The following is a 27,272-nucleotide window of genomic DNA, read 5'->3' as shown; positions in this document are numbered from 1 at the left end:
TGTTACAGTACAATTTATACAGCACCTATCTGTATAGAAGTGAAAGGCAGCCGGCAATACGAAAATTAACAGCGGTTTTTTGTCTGGTAGGAGCAGTAAATCTATCTTCAGAGTGATTAAAAATAGGAAGCCAAATTAAAAATAAAACTCGTTTAGCCCAAACTTCTATTTCAACTAAAAGAAAAATCTCCTACTTCTCATGTCACTTACGATGACCTTGTTTTCCGTTCCAGTTGGCACTTCGTTAACGGTTCTTCATTTTTTTTCCTGCCCACCAAACACTTTGCCAGCTGTTTTTGTTTGCTGCCGTAATTTGCAACACATTTTTTCCCTTCCTCGAATGCTCAGTTGTTTACATACGCCCAGTGGAAATCAAATGTCAACTTCATTCTTTCCTCCAACCTTTTCCCCGTAATATCATCTAAAAAGCAAATTTCACCAGGAAATAGGCTTTTTCTGAATCGTTGCCAGTATAATTAAGAAGCTTTCTTCAAAGTCGCTTTGTAATGTTTTCCCCCCTCGCAAATGATTCCATTAGTTTCAATTCTCAGAAGGCACTGTGACCTTAAAGTCCTAATTTCTCCATTATGTGACTCTTTCAAACATAGTGATGTTGTGGGTTTAGCTGCAGAAAATGCAGTATTTCTACAGAAAATTCCTCTAAATAAAGTCTCATTGTTTCCAATAGATGCAGTTAGAATCCTAGAAGCACAGATATATTTCTCCATCCCATGGAAAATTTACCCTCCCCAATTCATGCACTGTAACCATCCCCCACTCTCATGTTGGGCAACACCCACAATTTGTTACATGTGTGGAGTTTTTTGGGGTCAGACTTAACATTCCTGCATACTGTACCAAATGAGCACCCCTGGCAATCTGAACTAATCCAAGCGTGTGAATAGGAAATCCTGCCTTCCTCCATTCTTTTGCATGCGTAGTTTGATTTCCTCCAAGGTGAAATTCTACCTCCTATCAGAAAGAGACTTCCCCCTCCTTCAGGTTTTTGGTGATGAGGGGCTTGTGCGACCCCACAGTTCCCTAAGGAGTTGAATAACCACACAGGACAACAGCATACTGGGTGGTCTGGGCTTGAATATGGCCACAACGTCATTAGTTACAGTAGAGAATGGTTTGGCGTTGACCTTGGGTAGAGCCATTGCTGTTCCACTTCAGCCCATCTGCTGGAAGTGCATCTAAGGGTAAACCACATATGGGGAAGGGGTGCCCAAGACCCATATCAAATCTGTGCCCCAAATGTGGCAACGGATGTAGTCACATGAGCTCAGTTCACCATGTATAAGAAAGGAACATTGTGTGTGGAGCAGTGTTAGAAACTGAGATATAAAAGCTCAGAGCTGAATAACACCTTAAACCTAGGTTAAGCCACTTCCGTGATAACATAGGAGGTGGGGTTGCGGGCTTCACGCCCCTCCCCCACTCTTGTGGGGGCTGGCTCCAGCCCCCGTGATAGCAAAGGGAATCCCCGGCCGCATCATACCCCGGGCCAGCCAATCGGCTGGCTCCGGGGGCAGGGCCTTGGCTATTTAAACCTGCTGCAGCCGAGGTTCCTCCTCTTCCCCTTGCTCCAGCTGCCCAAGGTGGCCCTCTACAGAGATGGTGGCGTGCATCTTTCCAATGCGGGAAATGATGTTTGGCTGAGCAATATTATTTCAGGAATTAGGGATTGGTTACAGGTTTGAGGGTATTGACAGCGAGCCTGGGCTCAAGTGGCGGTTAGGCATTGGTGGGGCTACTGTCCTATTGTTATGCAAATGAAGGGGGAAGGAGCGCCATCACCTTCCCCCAAAACAAGGGTAGTCCGGTTAAGGATTCCGGGGGGCATGGCCTTGTCCTAAGCCTAAGGAGGTGTGGGCCTACGGCACGCCCCCACGCGGTGACACCGGGGGGAGGTCCTAGTTGACGTGCCTTAGCAGGACTCCTCCCACTGGTGATTAACCCTCCCGGCCTTCAAGCCGGTTAGTAGTTAGGACCAATGCCTAAGCCAATACCGCTCAATTCCTGTAATCAATAAAGTTGTGGCCTAATTCGACCCATTAACCTGAATTCTTGTGTCCTCTGTCTTTATTTCCTCGGGGGGAGGCGGGAACTCACCACGCAATGGGTGCAACAATGGAATGTCTAGGCACACTTTTTATAGCAAGAATTACTGCTCGCCAATCAAGCGGTGGGCGGGGTTTGTGACCTGGTGTGGGCTTCCCCAAGCCTGGGTGATACCCCCACCTTTGGGCTGTCCATCGCTCCGCCCCCCCACCTGGCTGACCAATCAGTGGCTGGCTGGTGGGCGGAACGAGGGCCAGGTAAGGACATGCTCCTGCCAAACGTCCCCTCATTCACGGTCTCGGGTGGCAATTTTAGGGCTTGGGTGGTATCCTATAGTCTATCTTCGGAATGGGGGGTAGCATTATTATGCAGCCCTATGCGGCGGCATTTGCAAGGCCCGTGAAAGGGTGATTGTGGGAGTCACTGGCCCTGAGTGGTGCCGTAAGGTCAAACTCCCAGCATCGGTGAAGTGGGAGGGGGGCATGCTGTGTAAATCTCACATTTTGCAGTGTCCCCCACATCCTCACATCCTGCACATCCTCAGACCTAAACAGGGATGTGAGGGATGCCCTCTAGTGCCTAAACCAAGGTTTCCTGCAACTGAAATCAATAAAGTTGTGGCCTAATTTACCCCACACATCATTGTGTTGTGTCTCCTTATTCTGGGCTGGGGGATGTGTTAGCCCATGGGCTCGCAATACAAAGCTGAAAATAAATGAACTGCAGCTAAAATATTATGTTCATTTTTTACATGGCCTAGTCCTTCCCCTTCCCACCTCCTAATATTCTTAAGAGGGTCTCTTCTCCAGTCTTCAGAGAGTAGCTGGAAGTGGGAAGGCAGAAAAAGGTCCATCTTTCCTTCCACTCTGCAGTTTTAATCTGAAATCTTAGGCGCAATACTGCACCCAGAGCTCAGAAACTCTCCATCGCAAAGCACACCTAGAACAATAGGAGTTTTGAACACTGGTGTGGAGTTTGGTTGTATGGGAATACCCTGTGCCCCTCTCAGATTTGCATGCAAGAGGAAAACTTGAGTCTGGATTATCTCTTTAACATTTCCATTTTTACCTACTATTCTAGGTTTCCCAGGCAGGAGACATGCTTATTGAAGTTTATGTGGAAAGAAAGGAGCCGGACTGCAGCATTATAATACGGGTTTGGATCATTTATTTTTCTATACTCTTTCAACTCGGGGTGGCACCCTTTTTCTGCCAAGGACTGCCAAGGGTGTTGCTCTCAAACCCCAACACAGAGGTGTTTTTAATAATAATAATAATAATAATAATAATAATAATAATAATAATACAGTTACTCTTTTGGAAAGCAAAATAAATGTATTACTTTCTGACTTTGGTGTGAAATGCACACATAACAAAAGCATACCAGTTTGTTCTCATATGGTGGACCGAATGTCATTTCCCCAAGCCATACAACCAGGATTTTTAAAAAATAAAATAAAAAAAATCAACCATTTATTTATATCAAATGAAATATTGTTGCTTTCCGTTATTCTTTAAGCATATAGAATAAAGGAGGGAAATTGCTTTTAAAAGCCTGGAGAAATACAGTAAGCAGTAAATGAGCAGAAATCCTATGATAGAATTTTTCTTCTAGACTTTGAGAAATGTTTAATTAAGAAAGAATGCTATGGTAAGAATGTTTTTAGGACCCCCTCTCTGTTTTTCTAAAACAATATGAGTCCTTTCCAATGTTTTGTTATCCAGTTAATGATGAATTGGGTAAAAAAATTGATAAATGTATCAACATTCTTTTGCAGTTGCCCTTGTTGTAGAAGTTGGGCAGGTCTTTGTCCTGTGACTGAGAGCATAAACCTCCAGCACAATTTACGGTCTTGGGGCTTATTTTAATGATTTCTGGACTATTTGTGGTCTTCCATGCAGGTATCGCCAATAATGGAAGCAGAAGAATTGACAAATGACATATTGGGAATAAAAAACATCACACCCCATAAAGATGATATGTGGGCTACATTTGAAGTGATTGAAAGTGGAGAGCTAGGTTTGTGACTTCCCTATTTTGCTGTTGTCTTTGTATATCTGTATTTATTCGTTCTGTGATGTTTTCATTGTATAAAAGGCTGTGGTAGTTTGTTTTAAACATTTTTTAAAAAAATAAATGCAAATATTAAATCTAATTGGATTGCCCAGAGCTGTATTAAGGGTGCACAGTGCTGAGGGCTACCTTGGCCATATCATCTTGACTTCTTTATGACTTCTGTGATATACATGCGGTGCTTTTTTTCAGGGGGTACTTAGGGGTATCACTTCAGAATGCAGATAGAGGAATGCTGAGGTCCAAAAAAACCCACTGTATACATGTAATCCTGGACCTCAGCATTCCTCTATCTGCATTCTGAAGTGATACCACCTTGAGGCATCTCAGTAGGACCTTGGACCAAGAAAAACGACCTTCAGGTGCAATTCAGCTCTGTGGGGAGTTAAATATTAAAAACAGAAAAAAGAAAAAAATCTCAGTTCAAATTAGAATTTCTTTAACTGGCTGAAACCAAATTCTGGGAAGAGAAGTATATTAAAACCTTACATTTTCAAGAAAGCAATTTCTATCTGATATTTATTGTTGGATTGGAACAAATAGCTCTCTTGCTGTTTACCGGAAGACACATAATAACCTTGGGAGCAGAATAATGGTATATGTAAGTTTGACAGCTTAGATGTCTGAAATATTGGAACTGAAATATTAAAGATAAACTGAATTATTTACATATATACCAGCAGAAATAATTGGCAAAATTATCTGGTCTTATACAGAGGGATTGCTGTAAAAATGGGATCTCTAGTATATAATTTATTTTTATTTTTTTCTGCAGTAATTTCTATATGATGGATAGTTTGCAAATGAGGTGTGTTGCCAGTAAAATAACTAATGCATTTCAATAGGATGATTTATGTACCATATAATCCATTATGACAGATGGTCTTCAACGCAACTATAAATAAAGCAGTAGGTGTTTGCTCTGGGAGCACACACATTCTTAGTGGATGTGTCTTGTTTTGCTGCTTTTTTTCTAGTGAAGCTTCTGCTTTAAGGTGGAACTGAAGATAAGATGTTATATTTGTGTAAGAGTTAATTGCCATTAAGTTTAACTGGTTTTGGAAGACAGCTGCTGTAAGGGTTAAACAAAGCCCTTTATTTATCCTTTTTTTAACTCCTCCTACGGCAATACCCCCCTTCCAAAAACTGCTAGAATTTTTCAGAAGCTTTTACTGTGTAAACATGCAACAATTTATTCCATAATGAATTTTCTGCCCTGCCAACAAGGGAGTGTGTGTTTCATGTTGTAAAGACCTGTAAACACCGAAGAACTCACTGGAGAATTGCCATGTTTGGTGGCATCCCAGCTCAAGACTGGGATGTAGTGTGGTTCAGCCAGACCATGCTAAGTCATGCTAAGCCATGCTAAGTTCATGCTAAGTTCATGCTAAGCCAGACCATGGTTTAGCGCAGTGTGTGGGCTCATGGAAAGAACGGCTTTGCTCCTTCCCGGTTGGAGCTCTGTGCTGAATTAAGGCTTAGCATGTAGTCCCAACCTGGACTCGTGGTTTGGCTCTATCCAAATACAGTCGTACCTTGGTTGTCGAACGGAATCCATTCTGGAAGTCGGTACGACTTCTGGAAACATTCAAAAACCAAGACACAGCTTCCGATTGGCTGCAGGAGCTTCCTGCACTCAGTCGGAAGCTGGGGAAACCACATCAGACGTTTGGCTTCCAAAGAACATTTGCAAACTGGAACACTCACTTCTGGGTTTGCGGCTTTTGGGAACCAAAATGGACGAGTACCAAGGCATTTGACAACCAAGGTACAACTGTAACCAAGATTTGTCCTATGGTTTGCAGTTCGTGATTTGTCTGATTTGTCGTGATTTGCCCAGGATCAGACAACACATTAAACCAAACCATGGCTTAGCTCAGAGTCGCAGCAGAATGACCAGGGAGCAGCTGCAATCTTTCCATATTTATGCCAAGCTATGGCTTGGCTTAGCATGGCATTTGAACCAAGCCACTCTCACAAGGCCTATTGGGGTGTTTTAGCTCACACAATTCCCTGACTGTGTCCACTGGCTCCTCCTTGTGCTGGCTTCCGAAGGAGAATTGCTGGGTGGGGGGTGATGACATCATACAGCACGTGATGTCGCACATGAGACGTCATGATGTCAGAGGAGCTTGAGGTGGAGCCAAATGTGGTGGCACCATGACTTCATTGGCTATGGCTCCTGCTGCTGCTGCTGTTGCCACCCACCAGGGGCTGCTCCTATCCCTCTGTGGCAGGAAGAGGAGAAGGAGCCAGCCACTGACACTGTGCCATGCTCAGCTCCATGCTTGGCCTTCTCTGCTACTTTTGAACATTGGGAGGGGGCCCAATGTTATTGGGGGCGCCAAAAGGAGATGACACCCCTGCTCCTCCTCCTCATCCACTGTTGTCTTCTTCTTTGGCGATCCCTTGTAGCCAAGTAAGATTGTCTTCCATGAACATGGCTTTAACAGTGAGTCCGTAGGTAACTGTGGAGGCCAATTCTGGATCCACACGTCCTTCCATAGTGGGGACATAGGTTTCCGGGCAGGAGTTGAAAATGGTGAGGGTTTGCCAAGCGTGCCTTCCTCTTAGCACGTTTCTCCCGAGTTTGAGTACCTTCAAAGCCCGTGACACCTTTGGTAAAGGCAAAGACACCTGTGCATGAATTTGTTTTATGTGTGGAGATCAGTGCACACTGACCAACACACAGTCTTCACAGTAAGGCATGAGTATCACGATGACGGGTAGATTATTATCTGCTGCAGCCTTCATCCGCCTTCACAGCCATTGCAACATACCACTTATTATCCTCCGCCTCTTCTGGCATTGAGGACTTCTTGGATCGTTGTTTGTCTAGTTCTTCCCCTTTGACCTTACCACCTTGGGTGACCCTGCTAGGAGTACGAGACTCCTGGCGGCTTTGCTCACAAGGGTCATAGGAATGTGCAAGCCCTCCCACCATGACAAGTTGATGATCCGGCTAGTGAGTCATCCTCTGTCCTTCCCCCTTGTCTATGCACACAGAGAGAAGGCCTGAAGAGAAGAGTCTGTGTAGTCTCAACACTTGATTCTAATAAGGCCTCTTAATTACTCAGGCAGGCTTTGCATGTAGAACAGGATCCCATCTTCAGGTCTGGTCCTCGATTGCATGGGCAGCTGCACGCATAAGTGTCCTCACATCTATTATTTCTTCTAGTGATTTCTAGTAGGGGGAGCAAGTAGCAAAGGAGACATTATTGCTATATTATAGCCACCTTCTTTCTTTCTGCAACCCTTATGTCAACACCTGATTTTTAGGATACAGTTTCTATGCCCCTTCCTCTATTAAGTCAACATTGTAGCTGTGTAATTCTCTCTATCACAGCTGGTCTACGTAATCTATGAAGACAGGAGTGAATGTACTTCATACTGAATCTCCGCAGGACTGATCCGGCCCAGGCAAGATAGACCTTGCTGACCCCTGATTTAAACAGAGAAGAAGGCTGTATGTTTTATGTACAAATAGCTCAGGTGCAATGTATAGACAGATGTAAGAGTTGTGTTGACATAGTTGTGCTGGCCAGAATACGTAATTTGACTTCCGTGATATAGCAACATCCACAACGGAAGCTATGGTAAATGGAAATAAGAATTTAATCTTATTTAGTTACGGCTTTTTTCTGCCCCTCTCCCCTCCCAGAACGACCTTTGCATTATACTGAGAATGTTCTAGAGCAAATTCTCCATTGGAGTTCTTTGCCTAACCCCAGCAGTGCATATCTTGTCGTAAAGAAGTTTCTGACAGCAGACACAATGAAGCTATACAACGGTATGTATGAGAGAAACTCATTTTAAAAAAAGAATGTCATGTTCCGTGTCACTTCCCAACAAAGACTTTCATATGTTAATCTTGGCTGAGCTTTCAAGTTTCAAAGAGGTTTCTGTGAGATAAGTGTCGTATGGGACCATTGGAGTGCAGCCATCACCTTGCCCTATAATTTCCCAAGACTGATAGATTAACTGCAGTGTGCTTACAGAAGGTTTCTTTTGAAAAATAGAGAGCAGCCCCTTATCTTGCTATCATAGGCAGCAGGAAAATAAGTCTCAGTCTTGGAAGGAGCCAAATGTTATTGGAATAAAATAAACCAAGGGAACTGCGTGCCTAGACGATGTGATCCTTCCACCCCACTCTGTGCAGTGCAGTTGAACGGCTGCTATTGGCAACAATCCTTTGGTTCAAATTAGGCGACAGCTTTATTGATTGCGGATATAAGGAGTTTTGGCTTAGGCATTGGAAATAACCAGTGCTGTTTTTCTAGAAAGAGAGGTGCTGGAACTACCGATGAACACCTCCCTCATTCACTTAAAATGGCAATGTTACCCACCTGAGAGGTGCCGGAACTGACTTCTGGTGAGTTCCCCCTGAGAAAGAAGCCCTGGGTGTAACTTATATAAACCAGCCTGCCCAGAGGTTGAACCAACGTTGAGGATGTCCTATGACATACAGTACCTTGGATCCTGAACGCCCTGGAACTTGGATGTTTTGGCTCCCAAATGCCACAAACCTGGAAGTGATTGTTCTGGTTTGCGAACATTCTTTTGGAACCCGAACATCTGACGGGGCTTCCGTGGCTTCTGACTGGCTGCAAGAGCTTCCTGCAGCCAATCAGAATCCGTGATTTGGTTTTCGAACGTTTTGGAAGTTGAACGGACTTCCGGAACGGATTCCATTCGACTTCTAAGGTACAACTGTACAATGGTACCTCAAGTTAAGTACTTAATTCGTTCTGGAGGTCCTTTCTTAACCTGAAACTGTTCTTAACCTGAAGCACCACTTTAGCTAATGGGGCCTCGTGCTGCTGCTACGCTGCCGGAGCATGATTCCTGTTCTCATCCTGAAGCACTATTCTGGGTTAGCAGAGTCTGTAACCTGAAGCGTATGTAACCCGAGGTACCACTGTACATCAGATAGGTGCTACCATACTTGGTTGACCTTTTGGAAGAAAGTTGTGGCCCTAGCCCCTGTCTGGTCATTCAGACAGTAGCAGCTCCTCCAAGATCTCTTTAACAGAAGACCCCGTTTCCTTGGAGGTGCAGGCAGAGGCTTACAGCTTCCCCTCCAAACACGACTAAGGCATCACTCAATGCCTTACCCTCCAAAACTGTGACAGTTGTCATGAGGCAGGCAAAAAACTCCAGTTTGGTCAATTTACTTGAGGGGAAAATTTTCTCCCCAACTCCAAATACAGCAACTGGTTATAATCCATAGCAATGTCCAGAAAGGGAGGCTACTCCCAATCTCAAAGAAGTGGAGGACTGAACTCGGTGGGGTGTACCCTTGAAGGTCACTTCACCCTTCTCATTCAACACATCCCCCCCCCCAATTCATTCTGGTTCCCATCTAACATAGACATAATTATATTCCTTCAGTCAGGGGCTGATGAAAACGAGAGGTTTGGAAACTTCAAAAATGAAATGTTGGAAGGTTTAAAAAGAGAATTAGATACATTCATGGAGGGCAAGGCTATTAATGGCTGCTAACTCTGCCGGTTAAGTTCTACCTTCACCATTCTTCTGAATGATGATGATGATGATGATGATGTATTTATACCCCACCCATCTGGCTGGGTTTCCCCAGCCACTCTGGGCGACTCCCAACAGAATATTAAAAACATCAAACATTAAAAACATCCCTAAACAGGGTTGCCTTCAGATGTCTTCTAAAAGTCAGACAGTTTTTTATTTCCTTGACATCTGATGGAAGGGCGTTCCATAGGGTGGGTGCCATTACCCAGAAGGCCCACTACCGAGAATTCCCAATCGCTGGGAATAGCGGGTGGGAACAGTGCAATTGTCCTCACCAAATGGTCCACCCCCTGGATCTTGCCAAACCTTCCAACACCCCTCCCATTTCCCATAGACCTCATTGTAAAGGCCTCCTCCCTTTAGACCTTCTATTGCAAAGTGGTCTGATGTGTTCAGATATTGGTCATTAGCTGTAGTGGGTGGTGCTGTGGGTTAAACCACAGAGCCTAGGACTTGCCGATCAGAAGGTTGGCGGTTCGAATCCCCGCAACGGGGGTGAGCTCCCATTGCTCAGTCCCTGCTCCTGCCAACCTAGCAGTTCGAAAGCACGTCAAAGTGCAAGTAGATAAATAGGTACCGCTCTGGTGGGAAGGTAAACGGTGTTTCCGTGCGTTGCTCTGGTTCACCAGAAGCGGCTTAGTCATTCTGCCACATGACCGGAAGCTGTACGCCAGCTCCCTCGGCCAATAAAGCGAGATGAGCGCCGCAATCCCAGAGTTGGTCACGAGTGGACCTAATGGTCAGAGGTCCCTTTACCTTAACCCTGCTGATGACCATTTGTTGCCTTACCCTGGTTAAGATTCCAAGCATCCAGCAAAACCATGGTTTAACTTGTCAAACTAATCCATGCCTTTTGTTTGAAAAATGAATGCGTCAGTTTCCTTTAAAAGTTATGTAAGGTATAAGAAGACACCTGCTTCTCATTTCATGTTCTGAAGAGGAAATTATCTTCACCTTTGTTCACTTGATCCAGGCAGAACAGTTAACTCTGGATGAATGAAAATGGGTTTCGCATCCTGATTTGTTGGGTAATACTTTAAATCCGGTATTCAGGGTGTAATACGTAACCATAGTTAAAGTAATCAAACTGTGCATAAGCCTTCTGTCTGCCAAGGGCAGGATCTTTATTTTTTTCTGTATTCTGTTTGTGGAGATTAATGTTAAGGATTTATGAAATTCGGTACTCTGCAGAGTGTTTATTTAAAAAATAAAATAAAATACTGTGCTCTTTTTATCATCTTGACAGAAAAGAAGGCAGAAGGCACCGTAAAAGCCAGCTATCTGAAATACAAAGAGGAACCATCCAAATTACTGTCTGGAAATAAGTTTCAGGAGCGTTATTTTGTTTTGCGGGAAGGAAATCTTTTCCTTTACAAGGATATGAAGGTATAAATGCCTGCACTGAGTCCTTTTAAATCACGAGCAATTATGCTTAAAATCCTTCTTTTCACGTTGGGTTTGACAACTGACATTAGACGCTTTTTGTTCTGCTTGCCGACGTGAAAAGTTGGAAAACATTCAGTATAACAAAAAAGAAAGAAAGAAAGTCAGAGTTTCAAAAGGAATTTATTCTGCTTTGCACAAGAGTGAAGATTAATGTAACATTTAATTCAAACACACTTGAGTGAATGTCGAATGTGTTGCCAACACTTTTAATAGGCACCTCACTGATTTGTGGAGCTTGGGTAGTCTGTTTGTTTAAAAAAGGAATCATATGGCAAGGAAAAATTAATTTGTTCCCTTCACTCTGTATTCTCACCATCAGTGAGTCTGTCCAAGCGAAAGCATGAGACAGGCGAGAGGACCTAATCTGAGTAAATTGTGATGGTGAAGAGGAAAAACGATAGCAGGAGGAACGTCGAGATTGGGCAAGAGTGCTTTGGATAATGTAGGAGGGGGGAAGTTCAAGGCTGTAAAATAACAGGCTCTAAGGACAAATTTTCTTTAGTGATCTGCTCTTCTTTGAAGGTGGGATGTTTTTGTGATAGGGAATCTTGAAATCCAAAAGGGAAGCACAAGTACCTTACCTTTCATATCCACACATTGTTCATGCCATTTAATGGACTTAAGACTGGTACCTTTCAGGGCCAAGCAGAAGCCATGGCGGAACCAGACATGCGCCGATTGTGATGGGTGCTTGGTTTGGACAAGCTTCCAACTGTCTAACATACTGTATTTTTCACTCTATAAAATGCACCAGACCCACAAGACACACCTAGTTTTTGCAGGAGGAAAACAAGAAAAAAACTATTCTGAATCTCAGAATCCAGAACAGCAAGAGGGATCGCTGCGCAGTGAAAGCAGCAATCCCTCTTGCTGTTCTGGCTTCTGGGATAGCTGCTCAGCCTACATTCGCTCCATAAGATGCACATACATTTCCCCTTACTTTTTAGGAGGGAAAAAGTGAGTCTTATAGAGCAAAAAGGGACGCGGGTGGCGCTGTGGGTAAAACCTCAGCGCCTAGGGCTTGCTGATCGCATGGTCAGCGGTTCGAATCCCCACAACGGGGTGAGCTCCTGTCTTCGGTCCCAGCTCCTGCCCACCTAGCAGTTCGAAAGCACCCTTAAAAAAGTGCAAGTAGATAAATAGGTACCGCTTTCTAGCGGGAAGGTAAATGGCGTTTCCGTGTGGTGCGCTGCTGCTGGCTTGCCAGAGCAGCTTCATCACGCTGGCCACATGACCCGGAAGTGTCTCCGGACAGCGCTGGCCCCCGGCCTCTTAAGTGAGATGGGCGCACAACCCTAGAGTCAGACACGACTGGCCCGTACGGGCAGGGGTACCTTTACCTTTACCTATAGAGCAAAAAATACGGTAAACCAGGCCTGTGTCTTCCTTCTCAGAAAAGTAGATTTGAACATGGTCACCATGTTTTTTGGCTGTTAATGTGGCTTCAGTTAACACCACATGTTGCCTGAATGGACAACTGTTCCATTGTGTGAATTGAACACCGGCTCCCATAAATTATGAGTCAGAACCTGGAATGGGGTGCTCACCAATCCAGGGTTCCCATAGTTAATGTTGAAACGAGCTGAAATTAGAAGTTAGGCTTGGCCCCCAATCAGAGTGCATTAAGGATGCTCTATTGACTTGGCAAGGCAGACTCCAAAGTATTTAAACATGGTCTGTGGCCTCCTTTTACAAGCTAATCACATTTTTTTTATCCTTATACATTCCATTGTTCAAGAGGATGATTAACATATTTATGGCTGAAATCCTAAACACACCTACTTGAGAGTAAGTGCCATTGAACTCGAAAGGGCCCACTTCTTAGTAGATATGTATAGAGTTAAACTATTAGTATTATCTTGGCTTTCTCAAGTGTTTTAATTAATTGGTTAGCAATGTTTCATCAGAACATCTTGATTTATGGTCCTTTCATAAAATGTTAAGGGAGAAAGTGAAATTCCTTTCTCAGCTTCTGTGTTTCCTAAGGAAAAATGGAACTTTTTTTCTTTTTAGCTGACCAGTAAAGTATGTGTTAATATTATGATGGTATTAAGCATAGATTTTTTTTTCTAAAAACCTTAAACTGTCCTTTAATTGGCACGGCTGCTGTGTTTTAAAAAAGATGTCTAATTATTTAGGGCTACAATCTAAAATTGGCACATTTGTGAGTACAAATTGGCACCTTTAAAACTTGTGCACATGTAACTGGGCATCTGATGTCTTAATTAGCACTTGGCAAGTGTTTATCACTGGGTTGATTTAATAAGTTGCCTTAAACTTTGCATTTCATACCATTAAATTGCTCCCGTTCATAACTTTCCCCTTAACATTTCACTTCTCGTGGTGATGTGTACATAAGAAAAAGAAAAGCAGAAAGGCATATTATTTGTTATAAAAGAATGGAAACATTTTTTTTTAAAATAGAAGCATAAAATATTCCCTTGATATAATGTCTGAATCATTTATTTTCAGGACAAAACGTTGCAAAGAACTTGTGTCTAACTACCCCACCTCTCCTTTAACTTACCCCATTGTCGTTAAGTTGAGTCTGCTTTATAATTCTGTGCTCTTGATCAACATTACTGCTGTATAGTAGTGATGTCAGGATAAGTGAGTAGTCTGCTTTGAACTTGATAGAACAGGTGAGCGATCTCAATCCTGGGCAACCTTTTTTTTGTGGTGTCACTACAAATTTTTTGCAAGAAAGAATTATTTGGCACTACCTACGGGACCGCCTCTCCTGGTATGTCCCACAGAGGAACCTACGGTCTGCAAATAAAAACATCCTGAAGGTCCCAGGCCACAGAGGGGTTAGGCTGGCCTCAACTAGAGCCAGGGCTTTCTCGGCTGCGGCTCCAATCTGGTGGAATGCTCTGTCACAAGAGACTAGGGCCCGGCGGGACCTGACATCTTTCCGCAGGGCCTGCAAGGCAGAGCTGTTCCACCAGGCCTTTGGTCAGGGCGCAGCCTGACTCCCTCCACTGGCAATCTGCACAGAACTTTGCTTAACGGTTGCCATCAATTTGATTTTAATTAATTTTTATAATGAATTTTTTTTTAGAATGTTGGATTATTTGATTGTTTGATTGTTGTTAGCTGCCCTGAGTCCGGCTTCGGCTGGGGAGGGCGGGATATAAATAAAATTATTTATTAATTAATTAATTAATTAATTATTATTATTATTATTATTATTATTATTATTTATTTATTTATTACAAACTTCTTTGTGGTTCTGCACTAAGAAGTCTAATGTGGATGTCATTCTGCAGTTTTTAATTTCAAGTACCGTATTTTTTGCTCTATAGGGCGCACCGGACCATAAGGAGCATCTAGATTTTAGGGGGGGGAATAAAGAAAAACATTTTATTCCCCCCCCCAGCCCCAAAGAGCAAAGAAGCCAAGTCAGCGAGCGGGATGGATCCCGCTAGCTGTCTTGGCTTCGTTTTTAGCCCAAGCTTCCCCTGACCCCAGCCCCCAGAACAGGTCCGGGAGCGGCGGTGAGCTTGCGCGCAACCTTGCCTTCGCTCCCGGAGCTTGCTGTTATCCGCAAACCTTCTGAGCCCAGCGGGAACTCCCACCGGGCTCTGAAGGCTTGCGGATAGCTGCCCGAAGCCCGGGGTGCATAGCTCTGCGCTCCCTGGGCTTCGGGCTGCAGGCTGCTATCTGTAAGCCTTCTGAGCCCGGCAGGAACTCCCGCCGCGCTCCAAAGCCTTGCGGATAACTTCCTGAAGCCTGGAGAGCGCTGCGCACTGACCCCTCTCGCTCTCCAGGCTTCAGCGAAAGCCTGCATTCACTCCATAGGACACACACACATTTCCCCTTCATTTTTGGAGGGGGAAAAGTGCATCCTGTAGAGTGAAAAATATGGTATATTACATACCATTAATTGATGAGAAGCGTGTCTAAAATGCTCCAGCAAAAAAAATCCCTATCCCATTTCCAATTTTGCCCCACCTTTCCCCTTCTGCTGCCTTTCCCCTCCTCTGCCTTTCTTTGTTTTAATGCTTCTTTATTTACCCTGTAATTAATGCCTTTTTTCAAACATGCCAGTGCAAGTCCTCTAAATCAGATGATGTCAGCACAGATATGTTTATTTCATTATGTGCAATATTACCAATCAATTGCCTGAAAATGTTATATTACACTGCTAAGCTATCATTTAAAAACTTATTCACTTGTGCATACCTAGATTAATAAGTACATTTCTTTTGCATGAATGGCTGCTTTTATTACTGTGGCAGAATTGGATTAAAAATTATTTTTGAAACATTGCAAGGCCCATTAGCCACAAAATACGAAGGAAAAGAGAGAGCTCAGCAGTAAGTTGAATTTGCCTGAAAGTCATGGGATGCTTCTGTACATGTGTGCCATCTTGAGCCTGAGGAAGTTAAGAGAATGTAGAGGGGCTCCCATGAAACTGGGTTCAGCTTTTCTGGATTCCTGGTGGATCCATCCCCCAAAAGAGAGATGTGTAATGATTTATGGTGGGGATTTAGCTTGTCATATCCTTAGAAATAGGTCAGTGAGGGTCTCTTCTCCTTTTCTAATGGTATTTTCCCAGTACAGTGGTACCTTGGTTCTCAAACATAATCCGTTCTGGAAGTCTGTTCCAAAACCAAAGCGTTCCAAAACCAAAGCACGCTTTCCCATAGAAAGTAATGCAAAATGGATTAATCCGTTCCAGACTTTTAAAAACAACCCCTAAAACAGCAGTTTAACATGAATTTTACTATCTAAGGAGACCAGTGATCCATAAAATGAAAGCAATCAACAATGTACTGCAGTCACACAATCAGTCAATCAGTAGCTAAAATGGGTTCCACACAGTCACTGAAGCAAAAAAAGAGCCACAAAAACAGAAACGCAAAATAAATAGCAAAAAAAGACAGACCTCAGAGTAACACTCAAAACGGAAGTGTGGCACTCAAATTGGAGAACATTTGAAAACGGGAACACTCGCTTCTGGTTTTCAATGGTTTGGGAACTAGAACGTTCGACTCCCAAGGCGTTTGGGAGCTGAGGTAGGACTGTAGTATTCTTCATAGTTCAAGAGTTTCCGCTTCTTTCCTTTTGTATTCCCCACCACCACCACTATCTTTGGTCGTTACTTTCTATAAACAGCATAGTCAAATAAGTAAAATTAACCAGTTTTCTGCATTACGTCTTAAATGCACCCCAGGGACGAATGCTTTCCATTTACATGCTAATTGAAAGGGAGAATGATTTGGAATAAATTGGCCTGTAATGAAATGGCAAGAAGGGATAGCCAGAAGAAAAGCTGATAATGGGCGATATATATATGTTTGTGTGTGTGTGGTTGTGTGTGTGTGTGTGTGTGTGTGAGAGAGAGAGAGAGAGAGAGAGAGAGAGAGAGAGAGAGAGAGAGAGATTTATTTTCCAGCGTTCCAGTTAGTACATTTCCATTCCATTGATTTAGACATTTCTGATCTCAACAGAGCAGCAAGCCTGAGAAAGTGCTGCCGGTCAAATCACTGAAACTGTATCTTGGAGTGAAGAAGAAACTGAAGCCCCCAACAAAGTAAGAAAAGAAGATGAAAGAAAAGGCTGTGTTGGTTTCTTTCTAACCAGGCATGCTGCATTATTGACAAGACGGGAACACAAAACTTTTAACAACCAACGAAAACAAGGAAGCTAATCTATATCCATCGTTTTGTCCTGCTCTTAAATTGCATCCCCATAATATTAGTTGCTCTTTTACCCAAGTGGTCCTAATGCTTCTGTGCTAAGAAATTGCATTATTGACCACCCTTTTCTATCTCAGCGTGCTGTCTCTTGTGGGTTGTATTGGTTATGTGCTTAAATTGTCTCCGATCCTCTGACCTGAATTCTAGTGATAGGCAGATATTCAATGTGGGAGGCAGTAAAACACACTAATTTGATCATCTCGGTGTCAAGCTCAGATCCAGAGAAGAAACATTTGCCTTCCCTGAGGTACAACTTTGACTCGGTGCAGGCACAGTACTGCACAATTGCCAAATCCTGCAGACTCGCTACTACTTCAGCTATTGTTACCTCAGCACTGGCATTTTTACTAACCGTAGGTAAGGGTAAAGGGACCCCTGGCCATTAGGTCCAGTCGTAGATGACTCTGGGGTTGTGGTGCTCATCTTGCTTTATTGGCTGAGGGAGCCGGCGTACAGCTTCCGGGTCATGTGGCCAGCATGACTAAGCCGCTTCTGGCGAACCAGAGCAATGGACGGAAATGCCGTTTACCTTCCCGCCAGAGCGATACCTATTTATCTACTTGCACTTTGACGTGCTTTTGAACTGCTAGGTTGGCAGGAGCAGGGACCGAACAACGGGAGCTCACCCCGTCTCAGGGATTCGAACCACTGACCTTCTGACCGGCAAGTCTTAGGCTTTGTGGTTTAACACACAGCGCCACCCGCGTCCCTTTACTAACCTTAAAAGGTAAAGGTAAAGGTACCCCACCCGTAAGGGCCAGTCTTGCCAGACTCTAGGGTTGTGTGCTCATCTCACTCTATAGGCCGGGAGCCAGCGCTGTCCGCAGACACTTCCGGGTCACGTGGCCAGCGTGACAAGCTGCATCTGGCGAGCCAGCGCAGCACACGGAATGCCATTTACCTTCCTGCTGGTAAGTGGTCCCTATTTATCTACTTGCACCCGAAGGTGCTTTCGAACTGCTAGGTTGGCAGGCGCTGGGACCGAACGACGGGAGCGCACCCCGCTGCGGGGATTCGAACCACCGACCATGCGATCGGCAAGTCCTAGGCGCTGAGGTTTTACCCACAGCGCCACCCACTAACCTTAGTTAGCACCAAACCACAGTTTGACCATAATTTCCCTCAGGCTGGCAAATGGTAGCTTATTTTGTCTTTATTGGTTTATTGCATATAACTCAACAAAATTTCAAAGCACTGGATGAAAAACTTAAACTGGGAGTGACTAAAGGATAGTTGGCCCAGGGATGACAATCACCCTTTGCTAACTTTCTGTAGGCCACATACTTGGGATAAATACTGGCCAGAACTGGGTGCATACTTCTGTGCATGTGCTGGGATGTGGGTGGCGCTGTGGTCTAAACCACTAAGCCTCTTGGGCTTGCCGATCAGAAGGTCGGCAGTTTGAATCCTCGCAATGGGGTGAGCTCCCGTTGCTCGGTCTCAGTTCCTGTCAACCTAGCAGTTCAAAAGCACACCAGTGCAAGTAGATAAATAGGTACTGCTGTGGCAGGAAGGTAAACGACATTTCTGTGCACTCTGACTTATGTCCCAGTGTCCCGTTGCACCAGTCATGCTGGCCACATGACCCAGAAAGCTGTCTGTGGACAAATGCTGGCTCCCTTAGCCTGAAAGCAAGATGAGCACCTCAACCCCATAATCACCTTTGACTGGACTTAACCGTCCAGGAGTCCTTTACCTTTTTACCTTAAGGTAGCTCCTATCTAATGAATACAGTGAGAATGTGCCCCTGTCTTCCACTGTCCCCCATCACTAATCTTTCCAAAAACCCTTCCATTCATGAGCAGTAAGAGCAGATACGCAAATACAGATTCCCCATTTGTTGTTGTTTTGTATATGTCGTGTGAGATCATTCCTCTAAAATACATTGAGTAGAGTACATTCAATAGGATGGGGCCAGACAGCACAGAAATCCTCAAAAAATTGCCTGAAAATTCTTTTCTGAGGGACCTTGCCCTGAAGTGGTATTGATCAGCATTTTGCACCACTGGAATCAGGGCCCACCAACGATCCACTTGGGTTTGTTGCCTGAAACATGCAGTCCCACTGCCCCATTACACAGTGTCCACAATATTCAGTAGGTCATCCCGACCCTGCGAAGAAGCATTTTTAAGCAGGCTACAGGGGAGAAGGGCCACAATGTTTGATACAACCCATGGCTTATGCTGCAGTCTTTGTCAACCTCAGGGCAGAACTAGGCTTTATTTCACCTGACTCAAAGACCCAGTTTGGCACCCTCCCCATGCGCATATGTGTACACACACACACAGAGGCCAGGATCCTCAATGGAGCCCTTTTGGAGGCTTCATGGGGGTACCCAACTAGGCCCCCCAAATAGCTATGTCTCTGCCCCAGATGTTGCTGGACTGCAATTCCCATTATTCTTAGCCAATAGTCTGGGATGGTGAGAATTGTGGTCCCACAGCATTTTGGTATCCAAAGTTGAAGGGCTTTCGCTTTCATAATGGGACGCGGGTGGCGCTGTGGGTCAAACCACAGAGCCTAGGACTTGCCGATCAGAAGGCCGACGGTTCGAATCCCCGTGACAGGGTGAGCTCCTGTTGCTCGGTTCCTGCTCCTGCCCACCTAGCAGTTCAAAAGCACCTCAAAGTGCAAGTAGATAAATAGGTCCCACTCTGGCAGGAAGGTAAACTGTGTGCAGGCATTTCTGTGTGCTGCTCTGGTTCTCCAGAAGCGGCTTAGTCATGCTGGCCACATGACCCGGAAGCTGTACGCCGGCTCCCTCAGCCAATAAAGCGAGATGATCGTCGCAACCCCAGAGTCGGCCACGACTGGACCTAATGGTCAGGGGTCCCTTTACCTTTACCTAAACTCCAATGTGTACTTCTTCTCTCCCCCCCCCTATATATATACACACACAATAAGTATGTGTTAATTGTTTTATTGTTTTTTGCAGTTGGGGTCTTACATTGTATTCTGAAAAACATCACTGGTAAGTAATTGGCACGGAAATAATTTCCCATTTTTCATTGCATCTGGAAAGGTATGCCCATTTTTTTTAATTAAATGAGGAGAATGACTCACCCAAAGAGATTCTTGCCTGAATTTGAGACCAGATACCCCAAATTCAAGACCAACACTTGTTTTACTATAGCACACTGACTGCCTCTTCCCTAGACACTAAAGGACTGAAAGTATGAGTTCTACCAATGCCAGAATCTGTCCGCTAAGCATGCATAGTGATGTATCTTCAGATTTGATCCATGTCTTCTCCATTATTGCTTAGATTTTTCTGAAGTATTGCAAACAATTATAGTGCCAACCTGACTGGCATTGCTTGTGTAGTATATTATGTCACTGCAACTGAATTCACGCTAATTAATGTGTGTCTTCTAGGCATTTGTGTTGTGATGGACAGGATTCCCAATTGGATTGGCTAAGCAGCATTTTGATTGCACAGGTATTAGTTCTTTTATATCATTATTCAAAAGAAAAACTCTCTGGGTTCTTGAAAATAATTTTGCATTTTAATGTATGTGTTAGGTATGTATTAATGCATTTCTCTGTATGCATACACACCCACACACTCATTAAACAAAAATTTACCTTATCAACATAAATTGTAAACTACAAATGACATCTTTCCTCAATCAAATCTTTCTTATTTTAGATACCTCTCTGATTTCATTCTGTATCTCAAGGCTGCTCTCACCATTTTGGTCATGGGGGAGGGGGTGTCTCCCCACTACTGAATTATTTTGAGGGCCTGCTATTGCTACCCTGTGGAGATGTTCACATCATTTGAGATTTCTAATTTATTACACTTAATGGTCTCTCTGATATACAGAGCGACACCACCTCACTCCTAGGGGTGCGCAGAAACCCCAAGAATCAGCACCTTTGGAAGCAGTCTGGTCTGTTTCAGATCTATTTGGCACCATTCTGCTTCAAATCAATATTTGGGTTCAAATCTTATCTGTTCTATCCTAAAATCTGTTTCATTCCCATTAGTCAATGGGCAATCTGAAAATGTCTCTATCTATCCATCCATCCATCCATCCATCCATCCATCCATCCATCCATCATCTATCTGTCTATCTATCTGAGCCTCTTTGGCTTGTCGATCAGAAGGTCAGCAGTTGGAATCCCCACAGCAGTGTTGAGTTCCCATTGCTCTGTTCCAGCTCCTGCCAACCTAGCAGTTCAAAAGCATGCCAGTGCAAGTAGATAAATAGATACTGCTGCGGTGGGAAGGTAAACGGCATTTCTGTGCACTCTGGCTTCCGTCACTGTGTTCCGTGGGCCAGTAGTGGTTTAGTCATGCTGGCCCCATGACCCGGAAAGCTCTCTGTGGACAAATGCCAGCTCCCACAGCCTGAGAAGCGAGATGAGTGCTGCACTCCGTAGTCACCTTTGACTGGACTTAACTGTCCAGGAATCCTTTACCTTTACCTATCTACACACACACACACACTCCTTTTTACAAAGGTGAATGGAATTTACAGGCAAAGCTGTCTGCCCCCCAGTCCCCAATTTGGCAAATACATATAGGAGTTTTCATGCTGGGGACGTTTACATATTTTAAAGTCTGTAACTTCTTAATAGTCTTCCAGAATTGGATGTGAATTGCAGACATGGTTTCCCCTTCTGAGGGGATGAAGCCTGCCAAATATCAGGTGGTTTCTAGGGATGATCTAGATGTTCCTCAGCTCATTCTAGATATGATCTAGATGATCTGAGGAGATGAAGCCTTCCATCTTCCAGGGGTGATCTAGATGTTCCTCAGCTCCTGACAACTTTCCCACAAGAGTCAGTTTAAAAGATGTTTTGCAGTCTTGTTTATATCAAGTGCAAGCCAACAGTAGAGAATGCATGAAGGCAATATTGAGAGTGCAGCTTCTTCTGACTGGCGATGAGCGTAGATTTGCTGGGGGCTTGGCTAATTTGTAGCTGGGGTGCTGACGGGCCTAATCTCAATAGTCCCTGCATGCATTGGTCACCAATTGCCTTAGAAGGGCTTCAAAGGTCACCACTTGCTTTTCTTCACATTTGAGAACCCCACTGCGTTCTAAAATATACTGCTTTAATTTCGTATACTAAAGAGATTGCTCTTCACAGTAATAATGTCTCCGACTTGACAAATTTTCCACAGCACAGTGATATCTGGCCACCAGATGGGAAGACAAGAAAGCAATCTGTTACTAAAAATCCAAAAATTGGTGGCTTGCCTTTAATACCAATCCAACAAGAAAGAAGTGTGCCCAAAACCAAAGTCAGCACATCAGAGGTGGGTTGCTGGATATATCTGGTTATTAGCATTTATATTACTCCACTTTTTGTAGGTGTTCTAGTCCAGTGATAATTAGAACAGTAGATATTCCTAATGCAGAGACCTTTGTAATTACACAAACATAGCACACTCCAGCCTATATTAAAGAAAGAAATTTAACAGTTTAAAAAATGGCATCCATTAACTGAAGGCAAAGGATAATATACACACTCTCTTTTGTATGGAATTAGTTCTGCATATTAAATATTTGAATTTATGTCATAATAACATGTTGATGTTAAAGATTTGTGGTGCATTTTGTGAGATTCATGTAACTGCATTGGCACTCATAAATAATTCTATTTATTTTTTTCTGTCAGATTAATTTTTCATTAAATGGAAGTCTTATCTAGGGGACAAAATATCCATTTGAATTAAATGAAAAATTATTGCACTTCAAGAGCTCTAATGCATCCATCAAAGAATAATTTCACTTTTTGCCTGTGCCATATCACTGCTTATTCCCCCCAAAGCAGGGAAGTTCTCAAAAATGTATATCTAGAATTGCACTAAACAGCTGAAATAGTAAATTAAGCCTCATCTGGAACTTAGCAGCCATATATTTCCATTATAATGTTGTTCAACTTGAAGAAGAAATTGGCTGGAACCATAGCAACTGAGGCCTCCTCGTATAGCAGCAGACATTTAGGGTCTGTTGGGATTTGTTTCTTCAACATATGTGCCTTGCAAGATGAATCGTGTGCTCCCACAAGGAGTGCAGTCGTGTCTTTTGGGTATGAGTGTTTAGTTCTGTTTCTAGGTGAGGTAGGGAGAAAATAAAATTTATAGCTCTAACTTACCCATCGAACTTGACTAGAAATCACTGCATATACACATGGGGGCATAACAGATGGTTTGCCTATGTGGATATGATTCATTTTTGAGTTATCAGTTTGGGAATACAAAAGAAACTTTCCATACACAATGGATGTTAATGATGATAATCTTCTATTGACTTTCTAACGACTTTATTGTTCTGATTTCTCTTCTTTATGTTCTTCTTTCTCCATGTCCCTCCTCAAATCCTTCAGAGTTCTTATGTCCTTCCACCTTATGAACCCTAAATTATATCTTCTCTTCCTTAACTGCATCCATTCTCAATTACTGCATTAGAACTCAGGACCTCCTGATGCTTGTCTGGCTCAAATTCTACTGTTCTCAAAATTAATTTTTCACTCTGGCATCTTCAAGCAGACCTTTCTCTCTCAATATATATAGTTTAATGTGTTCAGTCTCTCAAGTTACAAGCCTTGAGGAGAAGGGTCTGCGGCTTCTTCTTATTTTTGTACACATTATACAGTGGTACCTCAGGTTAAATACGCTTCAGGTTACATACGCGTCAGGTTATGCTAACCCAGAAATAGTGCTTCAGGTTAAGAACTTTGCTTCAGGATAAAAACAGAAATCGTGCTCCGGCGTTGCAGCGGCATCAGGAGGTCCCATTAGCTAAAGTGGTGCTTCAGGTTAAGAACAGTTTCAGGTTAAGAATGGACTTCCGGAATCTACAAAAATATTGTAAATTGTATGAATGTTAAGAAGGATGCTAGAGTATAAATAACTTGGCACCATTAAGCTAGATGAAGTGAAATATGAAGATAAGCTAAATTTAAGAAAAGATAATTTTTGGGGGGAAATTTTAGGTTATATTTAAATTTTTAAGATTGGAATAAAGGATATCTAAAATTAGAGATACAACATTGGAAATTAGATAATAAGAATAGAAACAAGGAGATAAATTTGCTGGATAAAATTTTATAGTCAGGAATGCAGGAGCGGGAGATGTGAGGGAGTCCAAAGAAGTTAAGAAAACTATGTTAAGAGATGTGTTGTATTGTATTGTTTATTGGTACTGTTGTTAAAAATAAAAACTGTTAATAAATATTTATATATATATAAAAAGAATGGACTTCCGGAACAAATTAAGTACTTAACCCGAGGTACCACTGTAGTTTCGTGTTTCTTTTTCTCCAGAGATGGGGATCCTGGTACCCCACAGATGATCTTAGAATCATAAAATTGTGGAGTTGGAAGGGACTGTGAGGATCATCTAGTCCAATCTCCTGCAATGCAGGAATCTTTTGCCCAACAGGGAGCTTGAATCCACAACCCTGAGATTAATGATATTGTACTTCAGCTCTCATCAGCCTTAGCCGACATTGGGGCAATTGTCAGGGATGATAGGAATTGTAGTTAGACAACATCTGAAGGGACATCCCGGCTCTAAGCACTTTAGAAATTCATAATGCTAACGATACAATGACCTCCTTTTCTGTTTTGCCTCAGTAGGGCAGAATAGGAAGTAACATGAAATGGAGCTCATCTCAGTATTGAACTTATTTATTTGCTTATTTTTTAAAAAAGTATACCCTGTTGCTCCTCTCCATAAAATGGCTTACAAACCATCATAATGTGATCCAGCTCTCAAAACAAAACACAAATTTGCTTGTATTGGACTCCACCCTGAAATAATATTTATTATTATTATTATTATTATTATTATTTAAATGCTGTCCTTCTGACTGGGTTTCCCCACCCACTCTGTACGGCTCCCAACAAAATATTAAAACTAATCAACTGATGAAGTGTGGGTTAGAATTGAATGAATTTTAAAAAACAGTACTTAATAAAGTAAAATAAATAAATATAAATGGAATTAAATTAATGTAATACAATAGCAGCAGCAAAAACACAGAAGCCAAGAACTCAGTACATAAAGCAGCAACAAAATCAAAGGTTTATTTTTTAAAAGGAAAGATTTCCATTTCCATGGAACACAGAAAAGAGATTACCAAACCTCTTGAGACAGGGAGCTGCAGAGAGAGGGCACCATGAGGGAGACAACATCAGTCTTATGTGTTGTCTCAAACCATGTCTCTCTCAGAAGGAGGGCTGCCATATGTCCTAGTTTTCCCAGACGTGTCCTGGAATTGGGATGTCAAAATGGCGTCCGGGCATATTTTCGCTGAATCAGCAAAATGTCTGGGCAGGCCTGGACATATGGCAACTAGGGTGTGTGTGTGTGTTTTAGTGCTTTAAAATCCCCCCAAAAGCTTATTCAACAACTTCAGCCAAAAAATGTCAACAACTTTGTCTGGAATTTCACATTTGGAAATATAGCAATCCCAGGGTAGCAGCGGAAAGCCTTGCTTGTGAGGGAAAGTTATATAAAAATTCTTGTCTGCTTCACAAACAATGGCCACAATTGCTTTCAAACTAAATGAGCTACAGATAATTATTCGGGGGTGTATTGAGCATGCATTTCAACTTGTGCTCCTCTTTCTTCAGAATTCAAAACTGGAATTTGAAAGTGACTTAACCGAAGACAGGAAAGGTTTAAAACAAAAAGCGACGTTGGTAGCTCAGTGTTTGGAACGCAAGGAGGAGAAAGCCCGAACCCGTGTGAGAAAACACCGGAGCCTCATCTGTTTGGATGACACGGGGGCAGATGTTCTTGACTTACCCCAAAGACCCTACAAGGAATGCAAGTCGCCAAAGAAAAATGAGAGCAAGACTGGCCAAACCCATCAGGAATCTGATAAGCAGCTTCCAGCAAATGTTATTCAGGAACTCAACAGTGTCCTGCAGAGGCACAGAATTGTCCATGAAAACACTTAGAAACATTTCTTCAGATTTGCACATCAGAGACTTAAATATTCTAGGAAACACAATATGTTGTCCATGTACAGTGTGCAGACTTATGAAATGTATTTATAGATGATCTAAGAGAAAGTGGGTGTTGACTACCAATCCGTGGACCTTGACTGTGTGGTGCCAAGAATGAACAACTCATCTTTATATTGCAACTACATGGTTATCTTCATTGTATGACGTATAGAGCTTCCCAAAGAATGGAGCGTTCTTTTAAAAAGGTTTGAGGAGTTTGAAATGTGATTTGTCAATTCAAGGAAACTACACGATGACCTAGAAACCTATCAGTGACATAGGTTGCAAACTTGCCCATAGGCAAGGCTGAGAACAACAGACTGCAGAATTTTCACTAAGAGCCAAAGTTGCATGACTTTAAACATTAAGATTTCCCCCGAGTTCATGTTTTCTTTCTTTGAGAAATGGGAGCTTCCTCCCACCTACATATTGGGAGGTGTGTGAGGAACTGATCTAGATTGCAGGAGGGAGAGATGGCTAAATTCCCCTATCATTGCAAACCGAGTTCCCAATCAGAATTCTGCCACTCACCACATTGGCAGTTTCTGAAAGAAAAATCACACACTGAGGGCTAAACCATGTAGTTTGGCCCTAATGCAGAAGTCATTGATTTTGTACTATTTCCTCCAGTGCTAGTTTTCCCGAGCAGAGAATTTATTTTATTTTACTTTTTATACAAACAATAGCATTAAAATCCTCCCTCATCTGCAGTCTGAATTGGAACGGTCCAGCCCATCATATTTGGCTACAACAATCTCATTCTCACCTCACATTCTGCCGTATGCGCAGATCAGACCAGTATTTTGATGAGGATACTATAGTCACCTTACCCAAACTCTTGAATGTAATATACTGCGTCGTTGTTTTTTAAAAAGTGGATTTATACCTATTTATGTACAACTTGCTGCTGCTAAGATACTGAAGAATAAAGTAATACTGGCCACCATTTTTCACTTGTGAATCCAAGCTGTGTCATTTCCTGTAACAGATTTTATAGGCAATTGGAAGAGAAGGAAAAGATTAATGGGATTTGGCAGTGAATAAGGGGTCATCTTAACACTGTTAGTTCTAAATGTAACTGATGTAAATATAATAAGTGCAGAGGAGCAGTTCTGAAATATTTCTGCACCTTGGACCACCTGAAAATTCTTGGGTGTCTCGACAGTCCATTTAATGAACTTTTTCGTTGTCATTAAAGTATCACGAACCTTAAACTGATTATTATTTTTAGTTCAAGTTCGTATGTTTATTGTTCTAGACAAAGGCCATGGCAAACTTATGTTAGATTATAGTATTAAGAAAATAATACAGACCATAAAAACACATTTTAGATGAAAATAAAATGGTGGACTGTATTAGCACTTTGTTAGAACAGTAATGGATCCCAGGCCAGGGCTTGCTGGCCTGTTCAGTAACGCAGCAATGCCCCAAACTGCCTCAATCTTCATGGAAAAATATATATCATG

At 42.8% G+C, this 27,272-nt stretch overlaps 1 protein-coding gene across 3 annotated transcripts in view; it reads left to right on the top strand.

The window, feature by feature from the left end:
* ARAP2 (ArfGAP with RhoGAP domain, ankyrin repeat and PH domain 2) overlaps positions 1-26,759 on the top strand; it is a 129,865-nt gene extending 103,106 nt beyond the window's left edge. For 2 of the 3 annotated variants that reach the window (XM_081875612.1, XM_081875613.1), the window contains 9 exons: positions 3,145-3,219; positions 3,966-4,083; positions 7,799-7,927; positions 10,931-11,070; positions 16,587-16,669; positions 19,771-19,806; positions 20,211-20,274; positions 21,967-22,101; positions 25,429-26,759. In XM_081875612.1, the coding sequence (XP_081731738.1) occupies positions 3,145-3,219; positions 3,966-4,083; positions 7,799-7,927; positions 10,931-11,070; positions 16,587-16,669; positions 19,771-19,806; positions 20,211-20,274; positions 21,967-22,101; positions 25,429-25,758 (1,110 nt within the window). In that variant the 3' untranslated portion in view covers positions 25,759-26,759. The remainder of the gene's footprint in view (positions 1-3,144; positions 3,220-3,965; positions 4,084-7,798; positions 7,928-10,930; positions 11,071-16,586; positions 16,670-19,770; positions 19,807-20,210; positions 20,275-21,966; positions 22,102-25,428) is intronic. The other variant, XM_081875614.1, reaches the window with a different exon arrangement.
* Positions 26,760-27,272: the final 513 nt, after the last annotated feature.

Source organism: Podarcis erhardii (assembly GCF_964252035.2).
Source record: "Podarcis erhardii genome assembly, chromosome: 9".
In the NCBI taxonomy this organism is placed as follows: domain Eukaryota; kingdom Metazoa; phylum Chordata; class Lepidosauria; order Squamata; family Lacertidae; genus Podarcis; species Podarcis erhardii.
Note: the sequence above shows the minus strand (reverse complement) of the source record. Positions and strands in the feature narration are given on the sequence as shown.